At 35.1% G+C, this 18,472-nt stretch overlaps 1 protein-coding gene across 1 annotated transcript in view; it reads left to right on the forward strand.

Annotated features, from left to right (window-relative positions):
• Positions 1 to 18,472, forward strand: part of TLCD3B (TLC domain containing 3B) — a 75,460-nt gene that overhangs the window by 23,443 nt on the left and 33,545 nt on the right. The window contains exon 3 of the mRNA XM_073648770.1: positions 2,614 to 2,818. Coding sequence (XP_073504871.1) covers positions 2,614 to 2,818 — 205 coding nt within the window. The remainder of the gene's footprint in view (positions 1 to 2,613; positions 2,819 to 18,472) is intronic.

Raw genomic sequence — 18,472 nt, forward strand, 5'->3', positions numbered from 1 at the left:
TTTTCCCGGCGTGGCTCAGTCTCCAGCGTAGCTAAGTTTTCCCGGCGTAGCTCAGTTTTCCCGGCGTGACTAAGTTTTCCCGGCGTGGCTCAGTCTCCAGCGTGGCTCAGTTTTCCTGGCGTAGCTCAGTTTTCCTGGCGTAGCTCAGTTTTCCCGGCGTGGCTCAGTCTCCAGCGTGGCTCAGTTTTCCTGGCGTAGCTCAGTTTTCCCGGCGTGGCTCAGTTTTCCCGGCGTGGCTCAGTCTCCAGTGTGGCTCAGTTTTCCTGGCGTAGCTCAGTTTTCCCAACGTGGCTCAGTCTCCAGCGTAGCTAAGTTTTCCCGGCGTGACTAAGTTTTCCCGGCGTGGCTCAGTTTTCCCAGCGTGGCTCCGTTTTCCCGGCGTGGCTCAGTCTCCAGCGTGGCTAAGTTTTCCCGGCGTAGCTCAGTCTCCAGCGTAGCTCAGTTTTCCCAGCGTGGCTCAGTCTCCAGCGTGGCTCAGTTTTCCCAGATTGGCTCAGTTTTCCCGGCGTGGCTCAGTTTTCCCGGAGTGGCTCAGCTTTCTCGGCGTGGCTCAGTTTTCCCGGCGTGGCACAGTTTTCCCAGCGTGGCTCTGTTTTCCCGGCTTGGCTCAGTCTCCAGCGTGGCTAAGTTTTCCTGGCGTAGCTCAGTTTTCCCGGCGTGGCTCAGTCTCCAACGTAGCTAAGTTTTCCCGGCGTAGCTCAGTTTTCCCGGCGTGGCTCAGTTTTCCCAGCGTGGCTCAGTTTTCCCGGCATAGCTCAGTTTTCCCGGCGTGGCTAAGTTTTCCCGGCGTGGCTCAGTTTTCCCGGCGTGGCTCAGTTTTCCCGGCGTGGCTCAGTTTTCCCGGCGTAGCTCAGTCTCCAGCGTAGCTCAGTTTACCCGGCGTAGCTCAGTTTTCCCGGCGTGGCTCAGTCTCCAGCGTAGCTCAGTTTTCCCAGCGTGGCTCAGTCTCCAGCGTGGCTCAGTTTTCCCAGCGTGGCTCAGTTTTCCCAGCATGGCTCAGTTTTCCCAGCGTGACTAAGTTTTCCCGGCGTGGCTCAGTTTTCCCGGCGTGGCTCAGTTTTCCCGGCGTAGCTCAGTTTTCCCGGCGTAGCTCAGTTTTCCCTGCGTGGCTCAGTCTCCAGCGTAGCTCAGTTTTCCAGGCGTGGCTAAGTTTTCCCGGTGTGGCTAAGTTTTCCCGGCGTGGCTCAGTTTTCCTGACGTGGTTCAGTTTTCCCGGCGTAGCTCAGTTTTCCCAGCGTGGCTCAGTTTTCCCAGCGTGGCTCAGTTTTCCCGGCGTAGCTCAGTTTTCCCAGCGTGGCTCAGTCTTCCAGGCGTGGCTCAGTTTTCCCAGCGTGGCTAAGTTTTCCCGGCGTGGCTCAGTTTTCCCGGCGTGGCTCAGTTTTCCCGGCGTGGCTCAGTTTTCCCGGCGTAGCTCAGTTTTCCCTGCGTGGCTCAGTCTCCAGCGTAGCTCAGTTTTCCCTGCGTGGCTCAGTCTCCAGCGTAGCTCAGTTTTCCCGGCGTGGCTCAGTTTTCCCGGCGTGGCTCAGTTTTCCCGGCGTGGCTCAGTTTTCCCGGCGTAGCTCAGTTTTCCCGGCGTGGCTCAGTTTTCCCGGCGTGGCTCAGTTTTCCCGGCGTAGCTCAGTTTTCCCGGCGTGGCTCAGTCTTCCCGGCGTGGCTCAGTTTTCCCGGCGTGGCTCAGTTTTCCCGGCGTGGCTCAGTTTTCCCGGCGTGGCTCAGTTTTCCCGGCGTGGCTCAGTTTTCCCTGCGTGGCTCAGTCTCCAGCGTAGCTCAGTTTTCCCGGCGTGGCTCAGTCTTCCCGGCGTGGCTCAGTTTTCCCGGCGTAGCTCAGTTTTCCCGGTGTGGCTCAGTCTCTGGCATGGCTCCGTGTCCGGTGTGGCTCTGGTGTGGGAGCCATGATCTCGGCTGCGGTGATGCCTCCGCTCACACAATTATCCAATTACTGGCGCTCGCCATGAGTCGCTTCACAGGCAGAGAATCTGCGTCCCGTCCGGCCGGTGCCACCAGGTATTTCCGCTGCTCTGCCCGTCACTCAGGATCGATGCCGCGGCCCCCACCGCTCCGCTGGATAATGATCAGTGCATGTGGCGACACCTGGTGGCAGGACCTGGACTCTTCGCCCCTCAGGATGACAACACGTCGCTGCTTCTGTCACCAATTTTACTAACAAAATGCAGAAAAGTCTCAGAAATGTCTTTTTCCAGAACAGGTGAGACGCGGTGTGTACAGGAGCCGAGCGACCAAAAGCCGCGGTACAGTCCTGACTCGCTCTGTGCGGCCACGTAACCACTAGGCAGAGGTCGCGCGGCTCAAGGTTAACCCCTCCCGTACTGTAATCTGTGTTATTTGTAAGAATTAATAAGTTTAACAGAGATTACCACTCCGATCCTCCACCCATCACCGGCCAGCCTGGCAGATGGAGATTAAATCAGACTATAGGAGGGATTACCCCGTCCTGACATCTGTCTAATTGCCACAGTTATTAGGGTGTCACCTCCCGTGCCCACCGAACACCCAATGGGGGTGACAAGATGGAGGAAAGACTCTGCAAGATGAGCAGGAGGCAGTGCGATAGTCTGCAGACAATTCACTTATGAGCGCCTCTTGTATTTTCAGACACTGGTTGGCGGCCACCTACACGCGCTTCGCCGTCCCATACTTTATTTATGACATCTACGCCATGTACCTCTGTTACTGGCACAAGCACAAGTTGAAAGGTCACCCAGGAGGCTGGCAGCTTACCAGGGCCTACCTGTACAAGGAGTTCCTCATGGTCCTGCACCACGTATTCATGGTGGCCGTCTGCTTCCCTGTGTCAGTGGTGAGTAGTGGTGGAAAAATAGACTATAATACTGCCCCTATGTACAAGAATATAACTACTATAATACTGCCCCCTATGTACAAGAATATAACTACTATAATACTGCCCCCTATGTACAAGAATATAACTACTATAATACTGCCCCCTATGTACAAGAATATAACTACTATAATACTGCCCCCTATATACAAGAATATAACTACTATAACACTACCCCCTATGTACAAGAATATAACTACTATAATACTGCTCCTATGTAAAAGAATATAACTACTATAATACTGCCTCTATATACAAGAATATAACTACTATAATACTGCTCCCTATGTACAAGAATATAACTAATATAATACTGCCCAATGTACAAGAATATAACTACTATAATACTGCTCCTTATGTGCAAGAATATAACTACAATAATACTGCCCCTTATGTACAAGAATATAACTACTATAATACTGCCCCCTATGTACAAGAATATAACGACTATAATACTGCTCCTATGTAAAAGAATATAACTACTATAATACTGCCTCTATATACAAGAATATAACTACTATAATACTGCTCCCTATGTACAAGAATATAACTACTATAATACTGCTCCTATGTACAAGAATATAACTACTATAATACTGCCCCTATGTACAAGAATATAACTACTATAATACTGCTCCTATGTACAAGAATATAACTACTATAATACTGCCCCCTATGTACAAGAATATAACTACTAAAATACTGCCCCCTATGTACAAGAATATAACTACTATAATACTGCTCCTATGTACAAGAATATAACTACTATAATACTGCTCCCCATGTACAAGAATATAACTACTATAATACTGCTCCCTTGTACAAGAATATAACTACTATATTACTGCTCCTATGTACAATAATATAGCTACTATAATACTGCCCCTATGTACAAGAATATAACTACTAATACTGCCCCCTATGTACAAGAATATGACTACTATAATACTGCCCCTATGTACAAGAATATAACTACTAATACTGCCCCCTATGTACAAGAATATGACTACTATAATACTGCCCCCTATGTACAAGAATGTAACTACTATAATACTGCTCCTATGTAAAAGAATATAACTACTATAATACTGCCTCTATATACAAGAATATAACTACTATAATACTGCCCCTATGTACAAGAATATAACTACTATAATACTGCCCCATGTACAAGAATATAACTACTATAATACTGCCCCTTTGTACAAGAATATAACTACTATAATACTGCCACCTATTTGCAAGAAAGTAACTAGTATAACACTACCCCCTATGTACAAGAATATAACTACTATAATACTGCCCCTATGTACAAAAATATAACTGCTATAATATTGCCCCCTATGTACAAGAATATAACTACTATAATACTGCCACCTATGTACAAGAATATAACTACTATAATACTGTCCCTATGTGCAAGAATATAACTACTATAATACTGCCCCCTATGTACAAGAATATAACTACTATAATACTGCCACCTATGTACAAGAATATAACTAGTATAATACTGCCCCTATGTACAAGAATATAACTACTATAACATTACCCCCTATGTACAAGAATATAACTACTATAATACTGCCCCTATGTACAAGAATATAACTACTATAACACTACCCCCTATGTACAAGAATATAACTAGTATAATACTGCCCCTATGTACAAGAATATAACTACTATAACACTACCCCCTATGTACAAGAATATAACTACTATAATACTGCCCCCTATGTGCAAGAATATAACTACTATAATACTGCCACCTATGTACAAGACTATAACTAGTATAATCCTGCCCCTATATACAAGAATATAACTACTATAACACTACCCCCTATGTACAAGAATATAACTACTATAATACTGCTCCTATGTAAAAGAATATAACTACTATAATACTGCCTCTATATACAAGAATATAACTACTATAATACTGCTCCTATGTAAAAGAATATAACTACTATAATACTGCCTCTATATACAAGAATATAACTACTATAATACTGCTCCCTATGTACAAGAATATAACTACTATAATACTGCCCAATGTACAAGAATATAACTACTATAATACTGCTCCTATGTGCAAGAATATAACTACAATAATACTGCCCCTTATGTACAAGAATATAACTACTATAATACTGCCCCCTATGTACAAGAATATAACTACTATATACTACTCCTATGTAAAAGAATATAACTACTATAATACTGCCTCTATATACAAGAATATAACTACTATAATACTGCTCCCTATGTACAAGAATATAACTACTATAATACTGCCCCCTATGTACAAGAATATAACTACTATAATACTGCCCCCTATGTACAAGAATATAACTATAATACTGCTCCTATGTACAAGAATATAACTACTAAAATACTGCTCCTATGTACAAGAATATAACTACTATAATACTGCTCCCCATGTACAAGAATATAACTACTATAATACTGCTCCCTATGTACAAGAATATAACTACTATAATACTGCTCCTATGTACAAGAATATAACTAGGTACTATAATACTGCCCCCTATGTACAAGAATATAACTACTAATACTGCCCCCTATGTACAAAAATTTAACTACTATAATACTGCTCCTATGTACAAGAATATAACTACTATAATACTGCTCCCTATGTACAAGAATATAACTACTATAATACTGCTCCTATGTACAAGAATATAACTAGGTACTATAATACTGCCCCCTATGTACAAGAATATAACTACTAATACTGCCCCCTATGTACAAAAATTTAACTACTATAATACTGCTCCTATGTACAAGAATATAACTACTATATTACTGCTCCTATGTACAAGAATATAGCTACTATAATACTGCTCCTATGTGCAATAATATAACTACTATAATACTGCCCCTTTGTACAATAATATAACTACTATAATACTGCCACCTATTTGCAAGAAAGTAACTAGTATAACACTACCCCCTATGTACAAGAATATAACTACTATAATACTGCCCCTATGTACAAAAATATAACTGCTATAATATTGCCCCCTATGTACAAGAATATAACTACTATAATACTGCCACCTATGTACAAGAATATAACTACTATAATACTGTCCCTATGTGCAAGAATATAACTACTATAATGCTGCCACCTATGTACAAGAATATAACTAGTATAATACTGCCCCTATGTACAAGAATATAACTACTATAACATTACCCCCTATGTACAAGAATATAACTACTATAATACTGCCCCTATGTACAAGAATATAACTACTATAACACTACCCCCTATGTACAAGAATATAACTAGTATAATACTGCCCCTATGTACAAGAATATAACTACTATAACACTACCCCCTATGTACAAGAATATAACTACTATAATACTGCCTCTATGTACAAGAATATAACTACTATAACACTACCCCCTATGTACAAGAATATAACTACTATAATACTGCCCCCTATGTGCAAGAATATAACTACTATAATACTGCCACCTATGTACAAGACTATAACTAGTATAATCCTGCCCCTATATACAAGAATATAACTACTATAACACTACCCCCTATGTACAAGAATATAACTACTATAATACTGCTCCTATGTAAAAGAATATAACTACTATAATACTGCCTCTATATACAAGAATATAACTACTATAATACTGCTCCCTATGTACAAGAATATAACTACTATAATACTGCCCAATGTACAAGAATATAACTACTATAATACTGCTCCTATGTGCAAGAATATAACTACAATAATACTGCCCCTTATGTACAAGAATATAACTGCTATAATACTGCCCCCTATGTGCAAGAATATAACTACTATCATACTGCCCCCTATGTACAAGAATATAACTACTATAATACTGCCCCCTATGTACAAGAATATAACTACTATAATACTACTCCTATGTAAAAGAATATAACTACTATAATACTGCCTCTATATACAAGAATATAACTACTATAATACTGCTCCCTATGTACAAGAATATAACTACTATAATACTGCCCCCTATGTACAAGAATATAACTACTGTAATACTGCCCCCTATGTACAAGAATATAACTACTATAATACTGCTCCTATGTACAAGAATATAACTACTATAATACTGCTCCCCATGTACAAGAATATAACTACTATAATACTGCTCCCTATGTACAAGAATATAACTACTATAATACTGCTCCTATGTACAAGAATATAACTAGGTACTATAATACTGCCCCCTATGTACAAGGATATAACTACTAATACTGCCCCCTATGTACAAAAATGTAACTACTATAATACTGCTCCTATGTACAAGAATATAACTACTATATTACTGCTCCTATGTACAAGAATATAGCTACTATAATACTGCCCCTATGTACAAGAATATAACTACTATAATACTGCCCCCTATGTACAAGAATATGACTACAATAATAATGCCCCTATGAACAAGAATATAACTAATATAATACTGCCCCCTATGTACAAGAATATAACTACTATAATACTACTCCTATGTAAAAGAATATAACTACTATAGTACTTCTCCCTATGTACAAGAATATAACTACTAGAATACTGCCCCATGTACAAGAATATAACTACTATAATACTGCTCCTATGTGCAATAATATAACTACTATAATACTGCCCCTATGTACAAAAATATAACTGCTATAATACTGCCCTCTATGTACAAGAATATAACTACTATAATACTGCCACTTATGTACAAGAATGTAACTAGTATAATACTGCCCCCTATGTACAAGAATATAACTAGTATAATACTGCCCCTATGTACAAGAATATAACTACTATAACACTACCCCCTATGTACAAGAATATAACTACTATAATACTGCCACCTATGTACAAGAATATAACTAGTATAATACTGCCCCTATGTACAAGAATATAACTACTATAATACTGCCCCCTATGTACAAGAATATAACTACTATAATACTGCCACCTATGTACAAGAATGTAACTAGTATAATACTGCCCCCTATGTACAAGAATATAACTAGTATAATACTGCCCCTATGTACAAGAATATAACTACTATAACACTACCCCTATGTACAAGAATATAACTACTATAATACTGCCACCTATGTACAAGAATATAACTAGTATAATACTGCCCCTATGTACAAGAATATAACTACTATAATACTGCCCCTATGTACAAGAATATAATTACTATAACACTACCCCCTATGTACAAGAATATAACTGGTATAATACTGCCCCTATGTACAAGAATATCACTACTATAATACTGCTCCTATGTACAAGAATATAACGACTATAATACTGCTCCTATGTTCAGGAATATAACTACTATAATATTGCCCCCTATGTGCAAGAATATAACTACTATAATACTGCCCCCTATGTACAAGAATATAACTACTATAATACTGCTCCTATGTAAAAGAATATAACTACTATAATACTGCCTCTATATACAAGAATATAACTACTATAATACTGCTCCCTATGTACAAGAATATAACTACTATAATACTGCCCAATGTACAAGAATATAACTACTATAATACTGCTCCTATGTACAAGAATATAACTACTATAATACTGCCCCTTATGTACAAGAATATAACTACTATAATACTGCCCCTATGTACAAGAATATAACTACTATAATACTGCTCCTAAGTAAAAGAATATAACTACTATAATACTGCCTCTATATACAAGAATATAACTACTATAATACTGCCCCCTATGTACAAGAATATAACTACTAATACTGCCCCTATGTACAAGAATATAACTACTATAATACTACTCCTATGTAAAAGAATATAACTACTATAATACTTCTCCCTATGTACAAGAATATAACTACTAGAATACTGCTCCTATGTGCAATAATATAACTACTATAATACTGCCCCTATGTACAAAAATATAACTGCTATAATATTGCCCCCTATGTACAAGAATATAACTACTATAATACTGCCACCTATGTACAAGAATGTAACTAGTATAGTACTGCCCCCTATGTACAAGAATATAACTAGTATAATACTGCCCCTATGTACAAGAATATAACTACTATAACACTACCCCCTATGTACAAGAATATAACTACTATAATACTGCCACCTATGTACAAGAATATAACTAGTATAATACTGCCCCTATATACAAGAATATAACTGCTATAACACTACCCCCTATGTACAAGAATATAACTAGTATAATACTGCCCCTATGTACAAGAATATAATTACTATAACACTACCCCCTATGTACAAGAATATAAGTGGTATAATATTGCCCCTATGTACAAGAATATCACTACTATAATACTGCCTCTATGTACAAGAATATAACGACTATAATACTGCTCCTATGTACAAGAATATAACTACTATAATACTGCTCCTATGTTCAGGAATATAACTACTATAATACTGCCCCCTATGTACAAGAATATAACTACTATAATACTGCCCCCTATGTACAAGAATATAACTACTATACTACTGCTGCTATGTAAAAGAATATAACTACTATAATACTGCCTCTATATGCAAGAATATAACTACTATAATACTGCTCCCTATGTACAAGAATATAACTGCTATAATACTGCCCAATGTACAAGAATATAACTACTATAATACTGCTCCTATGTACAAGAATATAACTACTGTAATACTGCCCCTTATGTACAAGAATATAACTACTATAATACTGCCTCTATGTACAAGAATATAACTACTATAATACTGCTCCTATGTGCAATAATATAACTACTATAATACTGCCTCTATGTACAAGAATATAACTACTATAATACTGCTCCTATGTGCAATAATATAACTACTATAATACTGCCCCCTATGTACAAGAATATAACTACTATAATACTGCTCCCCATGTACAAGAATAAAACTACTATAATACTGCTCCCTATGTACAAGAATATAACTACTATAATACTGCTCCTATGTACAAGAATATAACTAGGTACTATAATACTGTCCCCTATGTACAAGAATTTAACTACTATAATACTGCTCCTATGTACAAGAATATAACTACTATATTACTGCTCCTATGTACAAGAATATAGCTACTATAATACTGCCCCTATGTACAAGAATATAACTACTATAATACTGCCCCCTATGTACAAGAATATGACTACAATAATAATGCCCCTATGTACAAGAATATAACTAATATAATACTGCCCCCTATGTACAAGAATATAACTACTATAATACTACTCCTATGTAAAAGAATATAACTACTATAATACTTCTCCCTATGTACAAGAATATAACTACTAGAATACTGCCCCATGTACAAGAATATAACTACTATAATACTGTTCCTATGTGCAATAATATAACTACTATAATACTGCCCCTATGTACAAAAATATAACTGCTATAATACTGCCCTCTATGTACAAGAATATAACTACTATAATACTGCCACTTATGTACAAGAATGTAACTAGTATAATACTGCCCCCTATGTACAAGAATATAACTAGTATAATACTGCCCGTATGTACAAGAATATAACTACTATAACACTACCCCCTATGTACAAGAATATAACTACTATAATACTGCCACCTATGTACAAGAATATAACTAGTAAAATACTGCCCCTGTGTACAATAATATAACTACTATAATACTGCCCCCTATGTACAAGAATATAACTACTATAATACTGCTCCTAAGTAAAAGAATATAACTACTATAATATTGCCTCTATATACAAGAATATAACTACTATAATACTGCTCCCTATGTACAAGAATATAACTACTATAATACTGCCCCCTATGTACAAGAATATAACTACTATAATACTGCCCCCTATGTACAAGAATATAACTACTATAATACTGCCCCTATGTACAAGAATATAACTACTAATACTGCCCCTATGTACAAAAATGTAACTACTATAATACTGCTCCTATGTACAAGAATATAATTACTATAATACTGCCCCTATGTACAAGAATATAATTACTATAATACTGCCCCTATGTTCAAGAATATAACTACTATAATACTGCTCCTATGTATAAGAATATAACTACTATAATACTGCTCCTATGTATAAGAATATAACTACTATAATACTGCTCCTATGTGCAATAATATAACTACTATAATACTGCCCCTATGTACAAGAATATAACTACTATAATACTGCCACCTATTTGCAAGAAAGTAACTAGTATAACACTACCCCCTATGTACAAGAATATAACTACTATAATACTGCTCCCATGTACAAGAATAAAACTACTATAATACTGCTCCCTATGTACAAGAATATAACTACTATAATACTGCTCCTATGTACAAGAATATAACTAGGTACTATAATACTGCCCCCTATGTACAAGAATTTAACTACTATAATACTGCTCCTATGTACAAGAATATAACTACTATATTACTGCTCCTATGTACAAGAATATAGCTACTATAATACTGCCCCTATGTACAAGAATATAACTACTATAATACTGCCCCCTATGTACAAGAATATGACTACAATAATAATGCCCCTATGTACAAGAATATAACTAATATAATACTGCCCCCTATGTACAAGAATATAACTACTATAATACTACTCCTATGTAAAAGAATATAACTACTATAATACTTCTCCCTATGTACAAGAATATAACTACTAGAATACTGCCCCATGTACAAGAATATAACTACTATAATACTGCTGCTATGTGCAATAATATAACTACTATAATACTGCCCCTATGTACAAAAATATAACTGCTATAATACTGCCCTCTATGTACAAGAATATAACTACTATAATACTGCCACTTATGTACAAGAATGTAACTAGTATAATACTGCCCCCTATGTACAAGAATATAACTAGTATAATACTGCCCGTATGTACAAGAATATAACTACTATAACACTACCCCCTATGTACAAGAATATAACTACTATAATACTGCCACCTATGTACAAGAATATAACTAGTAAAATACTGCCCTTATGTACAAGAATATAACTACTATAATACTGCCCCCTATGTACAAGAATATAACTACTATAATACTGCCACCTATGTACAAGAATGTAACTAGTATAATACTGCCCCCTATGTACAAGAATATAACTAGTATAATACTGCCCCTATGTACAAGAATATAACTACTATAACACTACCCCCTATGTACAAGAATATAACTACTATAATACTGCCACCTATGTACAAGAATATAACTAGTATAATACTGCCGCTATATACAAGAATATAACTGCTATAACACTACCCCCTATGTACAAGAATATAACTAGTATAATACTGCCCCTATGTACAAGAATATAACTACTATAATACTGCTCCTATGTTCAGGAATATAACTACTATAATACTGCCCCCTATGTACAAGAATATAACTACTATAATACTGCCCCCTATGTACAAGAATATAACTACTATAATACTGCTCCTATGTAAAAGAATATAACTACTATAATACTGCCTCTATATACAAGAATATAACTACTATAATACATCTCCTATGTACAAGAATATAACTACTATAATACTGCTCCTATGTGCAATAATATAACTACTATAATACTGCCCCTATGTACAAAAATATAACTGCTATAATATTGCCCCCTATGTACAAGATTATAACTACTATAATACTGCCACCTATGTACAAGAATGTAACTAGTATAGTACTGCCCCTATGTACAAGAATATAACTAGTATAATACTGCCCCTATGTACAAGAATATAACTACTATAACACTACCCCCTATGTACAAGAATATAACTACTATAATACTGCCACCTATGTACAAGAATATAACTAGTATAATACTGCCCCTATATACAAGAATATAACTGCTATAACACTACCCCCTATGTACAAGAAAATATCTAGTATAATACTGCCCCTATGTACAAGAATATAATTACTATAACACTACCCCCTATGTACAAGAATATAACTGGTATAATATTGCCCCTATGTACAAGAATATCACTACTATAATACTGCCTCTATGTACAAGAATATAACGACTATAATGCTGCTCCCCATGTACAAGAATATAACTACTATAATACTGCCCCTATGTACAAGAATATAACTACTATAATACTGCTCCTATGTACAAGAATATAACTACTATAATACTGCCCCCTATGTACAAGAATATAACTACTAAAATACTGCCCCCTATGTACAAGAATATAACTACTATAATACTGCTCCTATGTACAAGAATATAACTACTATAATACTGCTCCCCATGTACAAGAATATAACTACTATAATACTGCTCCCTTGTACAAGAATATAACTACTATATTACTGCTCCTATGTACAATAATATAACTAATAATACTGCCCCCTATGTACAAGAATATGACTACTATAATACTGCCCCTATGTACAAGAATATAACTACTAATACTGCCCCCTATGTACAAGAATATGACTACTATAATACTGCCCCCTATGTACAAGAATGTAACTACTATAATACTGCTCCTATGTAAAAGAATATAACTACTATAATACTGCCTCTATATACAAGAATATAACTACTATAATACTGCCCCTATGTACAAGAATATAACTACTATAATACTGCCCCATGTACAAGAATATAACTACTATAATACTGCCCCTTTGTACAAGAATATAACTACTATAATACTGCCACCTATTTGCAAGAAAGTAACTAGTATAACACTACCCCCTATGTACAAGAATATAACTACTATAATACTGCCCCTATGTACAAAAATATAACTGCTATAATATTGCCCCCTATGTACAAGAATATAACTACTATAATACTGCCACCTATGTACAAGAATATAACTACTATAATACTGTCCCTATGTGCAAGAATATAACTACTATAATACTGCCCCCTATGTACAAGAATATAACTACTATAATACTGCCACCTATGTACAAGAATATAACTAGTATAATACTGCCCCTATGTACAAGAATATAACTACTATAACATTACCCCCTATGTACAAGAATATAACTACTATAATACTGCCCCTATGTACAAGAATATAACTACTATAACACTACCCCCTATGTACAAGAATATAACTAGTATAATACTGCCCCTATGTACAAGAATATAACTACTATAACACTACCCCCTATGTACAAGAATATAACTACTATAATACTGCCCCCTATGTGCAAGAATATAACTACTATAATACTGCCACCTATGTACAAGACTATAACTAGTATAATCCTGCCCCTATATACAAGAATATAACTACTATAACACTACCCCCTATGTACAAGAATATAACTACTATAATACTGCTCCTATGTAAAAGAATATAACTACTATAATACTGCCTCTATATACAAGAATATAACTACTATAATACTGCTCCTATGTAAAAGAATATAACTACTATAATACTGCCTCTATATACAAGAATATAACTACTATAATACTGCTCCCTATGTACAAGAATATAACTACTATAATACTGCCCAATGTACAAGAATATAACTACTATAATACTGCTCCTATGTGCAAGAATATAACTACAATAATACTGCCCCTTATGTACAAGAATATAACTACTATAATACTGCCCCCTATGTACAAGAATATAACTACTATATACTACTCCTATGTAAAAGAATATAACTACTATAATACTGCCTCTATATACAAGAATATAACTACTATAATACTGCTCCCTATGTACAAGAATATAACTACTATAATACTGCCCCCTATGTACAAGAATATAACTACTATAATACTGCCCCCTATGTACAAGAATATAACTATAATACTGCTCCTATGTACAAGAATATAACTACTAAAATACTGCTCCTATGTACAAGAATATAACTACTATAATACTGCTCCCCATGTACAAGAATATAACTACTATAATACTGCTCCCTATGTACAAGAATATAACTACTATAATACTGCTCCTATGTACAAGAATATAACTAGGTACTATAATACTGCCCCCTATGTACAAGAATATAACTACTAATACTGCCCCCTATGTACAAAAATTTAACTACTATAATACTGCTCCTATGTACAAGAATATAACTACTATAATACTGCTCCCTATGTACAAGAATATAACTACTATAATACTGCTCCTATGTACAAGAATATAACTAGGTACTATAATACTGCCCCCTATGTACAAGAATATAACTACTAATACTGCCCCCTATGTACAAAAATTTAACTACTATAATACTGCTCCTATGTACAAGAATATAACTACTATATTACTGCTCCTATGTACAAGAATATAGCTACTATAATACTGCTCCTATGTGCAATAATATAACTACTATAATACTGCCCCTTTGTACAATAATATAACTACTATAATACTGCCACCTATTTGCAAGAAAGTAACTAGTATAACACTACCCCCTATGTACAAGAATATAACTACTATAATACTGCCCCTATGTACAAAAATATAACTGCTATAATATTGCCCCCTATGTACAAGAATATAACTACTATAATACTGCCACCTATGTACAAGAATATAACTACTATAATACTGTCCCTATGTGCAAGAATATAACTACTATAATGCTGCCACCTATGTACAAGAATATAACTAGTATAATACTGCCCCTATGTACAAGAATATAACTACTATAACATTACCCCCTATGTACAAGAATATAACTACTATAATACTGCCCCTATGTACAAGAATATAACTACTATAACACTACCCCCTATGTACAAGAATATAACTAGTATAATACTGCCCCTATGTACAAGAATATAACTACTATAACACTACCCCCTATGTACAAGAATATAACTACTATAATACTGCCTCTATGTACAAGAATATAACTACTATAACACTACCCCCTATGTACAAGAATATAACTACTATAATACTGCCCCCTATGTGCAAGAATATAACTACTATAATACTGCCACCTATGTACAAGACTATAACTAGTATAATCCTGCCCCTATATACAAGAATATAACTACTATAACACTACCCCCTATGTACAAGAATATAACTACTATAATACTGCTCCTATGTAAAAGAATATAACTACTATAATACTGCCTCTATATACAAGAATATAACTACTATAATACTGCTCCCTATGTACAAGAATATAACTACTATAATACTGCCCAATGTACAAGAATATAACTACTATAATACTGCTCCTATGTGCAAGAATATAACTACAATAATACTGCCCCTTATGTACAAGAATATAACTGCTATAATACTGCCCCCTATGTGCAAGAATATAACTACTATCATACTGCCCCCTATGTACAAGAATATAACTACTATAATACTGCCCCCTATGTACAAGAATATAACTACTATAATACTACTCCTATGTAAAAGAATATAACTACTATAATACTGCCTCTATATACAAGAATATAACTACTATAATACTGCTCCCTATGTACAAGAATATAACTACTATAATACTGCCCCCTATGTACAAGAATATAACTACTGTAATACTGCCCCCTATGTACAAGAATATAACTACTATAATACTGCTCCTATGTACAAGAATATAACTACTATAATACTGCTCCCCATGTACAAGAATATAACTACTATAATACTGCTCCCTATGTACAAGAATATAACTACTATAATACTGCTCCTATGTACAAGAATATAACTAGGTACTATAATACTGCCCCCTATGTACAAGGATATAACTACTAATACTGCCCCCTATGTACAAAAATGTAACTACTATAATACTGCTCCTATGTACAAGAATATAACTACTATATTACTGCTCCTATGTACAAGAATATAGCTACTATAATACTGCCCCTATGTACAAGAATATAACTACTATAATACTGCCCCCTATGTACAAGAATATGACTACAATAATAATGCCCCTATGAACAAGAATATAACTAATATAATACTGCCCCCTATGTACAAGAATATAACTACTATAATACTACTCCTATGTAAAAGAATATAACTACTATAGTACTTCTCCCTATGTACAAGAATATAACTACTAGAATACTGCCCCATGTACAAGAATATAACTACTATAATACTGCTCCTATGTGCAATAATATAACTACTATAATACTGCCCCTATGTACAAAAATATAACTGCTATAATACTGCCCTCTATGTACAAGAATATAACTACTATAATACTGCCACTTATGTACAAGAATGTAACTAGTATAATACTGCCCCTATGTACAAGAATATAACTAGTATAATACTGCCCCTATGTACAAGAATATAACTACTATAACACTACCCCCTATGTACAAGAATATAACTACTATAATACTGCCACCTATGTACAAGAATATAACTAGTATAATACTGCCCCTATGTACAAGAATATAACTACTATAATACTGCCCCCTATGTACAAGAATATAACTACTATAATACTGCCACCTATGTACAAGAATGTAACTAGTATAATACTGCCCCCTATGTACAAGAATATAACTAGTATAATACTGCCCCTATGTACAAGAATATAACTACTATAACACTACCCCTATGTACAAGAATATAACTACTATAATACTGCCACCTATGTACAAGAATATAACTAGTATAATACTGCCCCTATGTACAAGAATATAACTACTATAATACTGCCCCTATGTACAAGAATATAATTACTATAACACTACCCCCTATGTACAAGAATATAACTGGTATAATACTGCCCCTATGTACAAGAATATCACTACTATAATACTGCCCAATGTACAAGAATATAACTACTATAATACTGCTCCTATGTACAAGAATATAACTACTATAATACTGCCCCTTATGTACAAGAATATAACTACTATAATACTGCCCCTATGTACAAGAATATAACTACTATAATACTGCTCCTAAGTAAAAGAATATAACTACTATAATACTGCCTCTATATACAAGAATATAACTACTATAATACTGCCCCCTATGTACAAGAATATAACTACTAATACTGCCCCTATGTACAAGAATATAACTACTATAATACTACTCCTATGTAAAAGAATATAACTACTATAATACTTCTCCCTATGTACAAGAATATAACTACTAGAATACTGCTCCTATGTGCAATAATATAACTACTATAATACTGCCCCTATGTACAAAAATATAACTGCTATAATATTGCCCCCTATGTACAAGAATATAACTACTATAATACTGCCACCTATGTACAAGAATGTAACTAGTATAGTACTGCCCCCTATGTACAAGAATATAACTAGTATAATACTGCCCCTATGTACAAGAATATAACTACTATAACACTACCCCCTATGTACAAGAATATAACTACTATAATACTGCCACCTATGTACAAGAATATAACTAGTATAATACTGCCCCTATATACAAGAATATAACTGCTATAACACTACCCCCTATGTACAAGAATATAACTAGTATAATACTGCCCCTATGTACAAGAATATAATTACTATAACACTACCCCCTATGTACAAGAATATAA

The sequence above is a fragment of the Phyllobates terribilis genome, unplaced genomic scaffold (assembly GCF_046119375.1).
Source record: "Phyllobates terribilis strain yellow unplaced genomic scaffold, ASM4611937v1 Scaffold_9__5_contigs__length_417890890, whole genome shotgun sequence".
Classification (NCBI taxonomy): Eukaryota; Metazoa; Chordata; class Amphibia; order Anura; family Dendrobatidae; genus Phyllobates; species Phyllobates terribilis.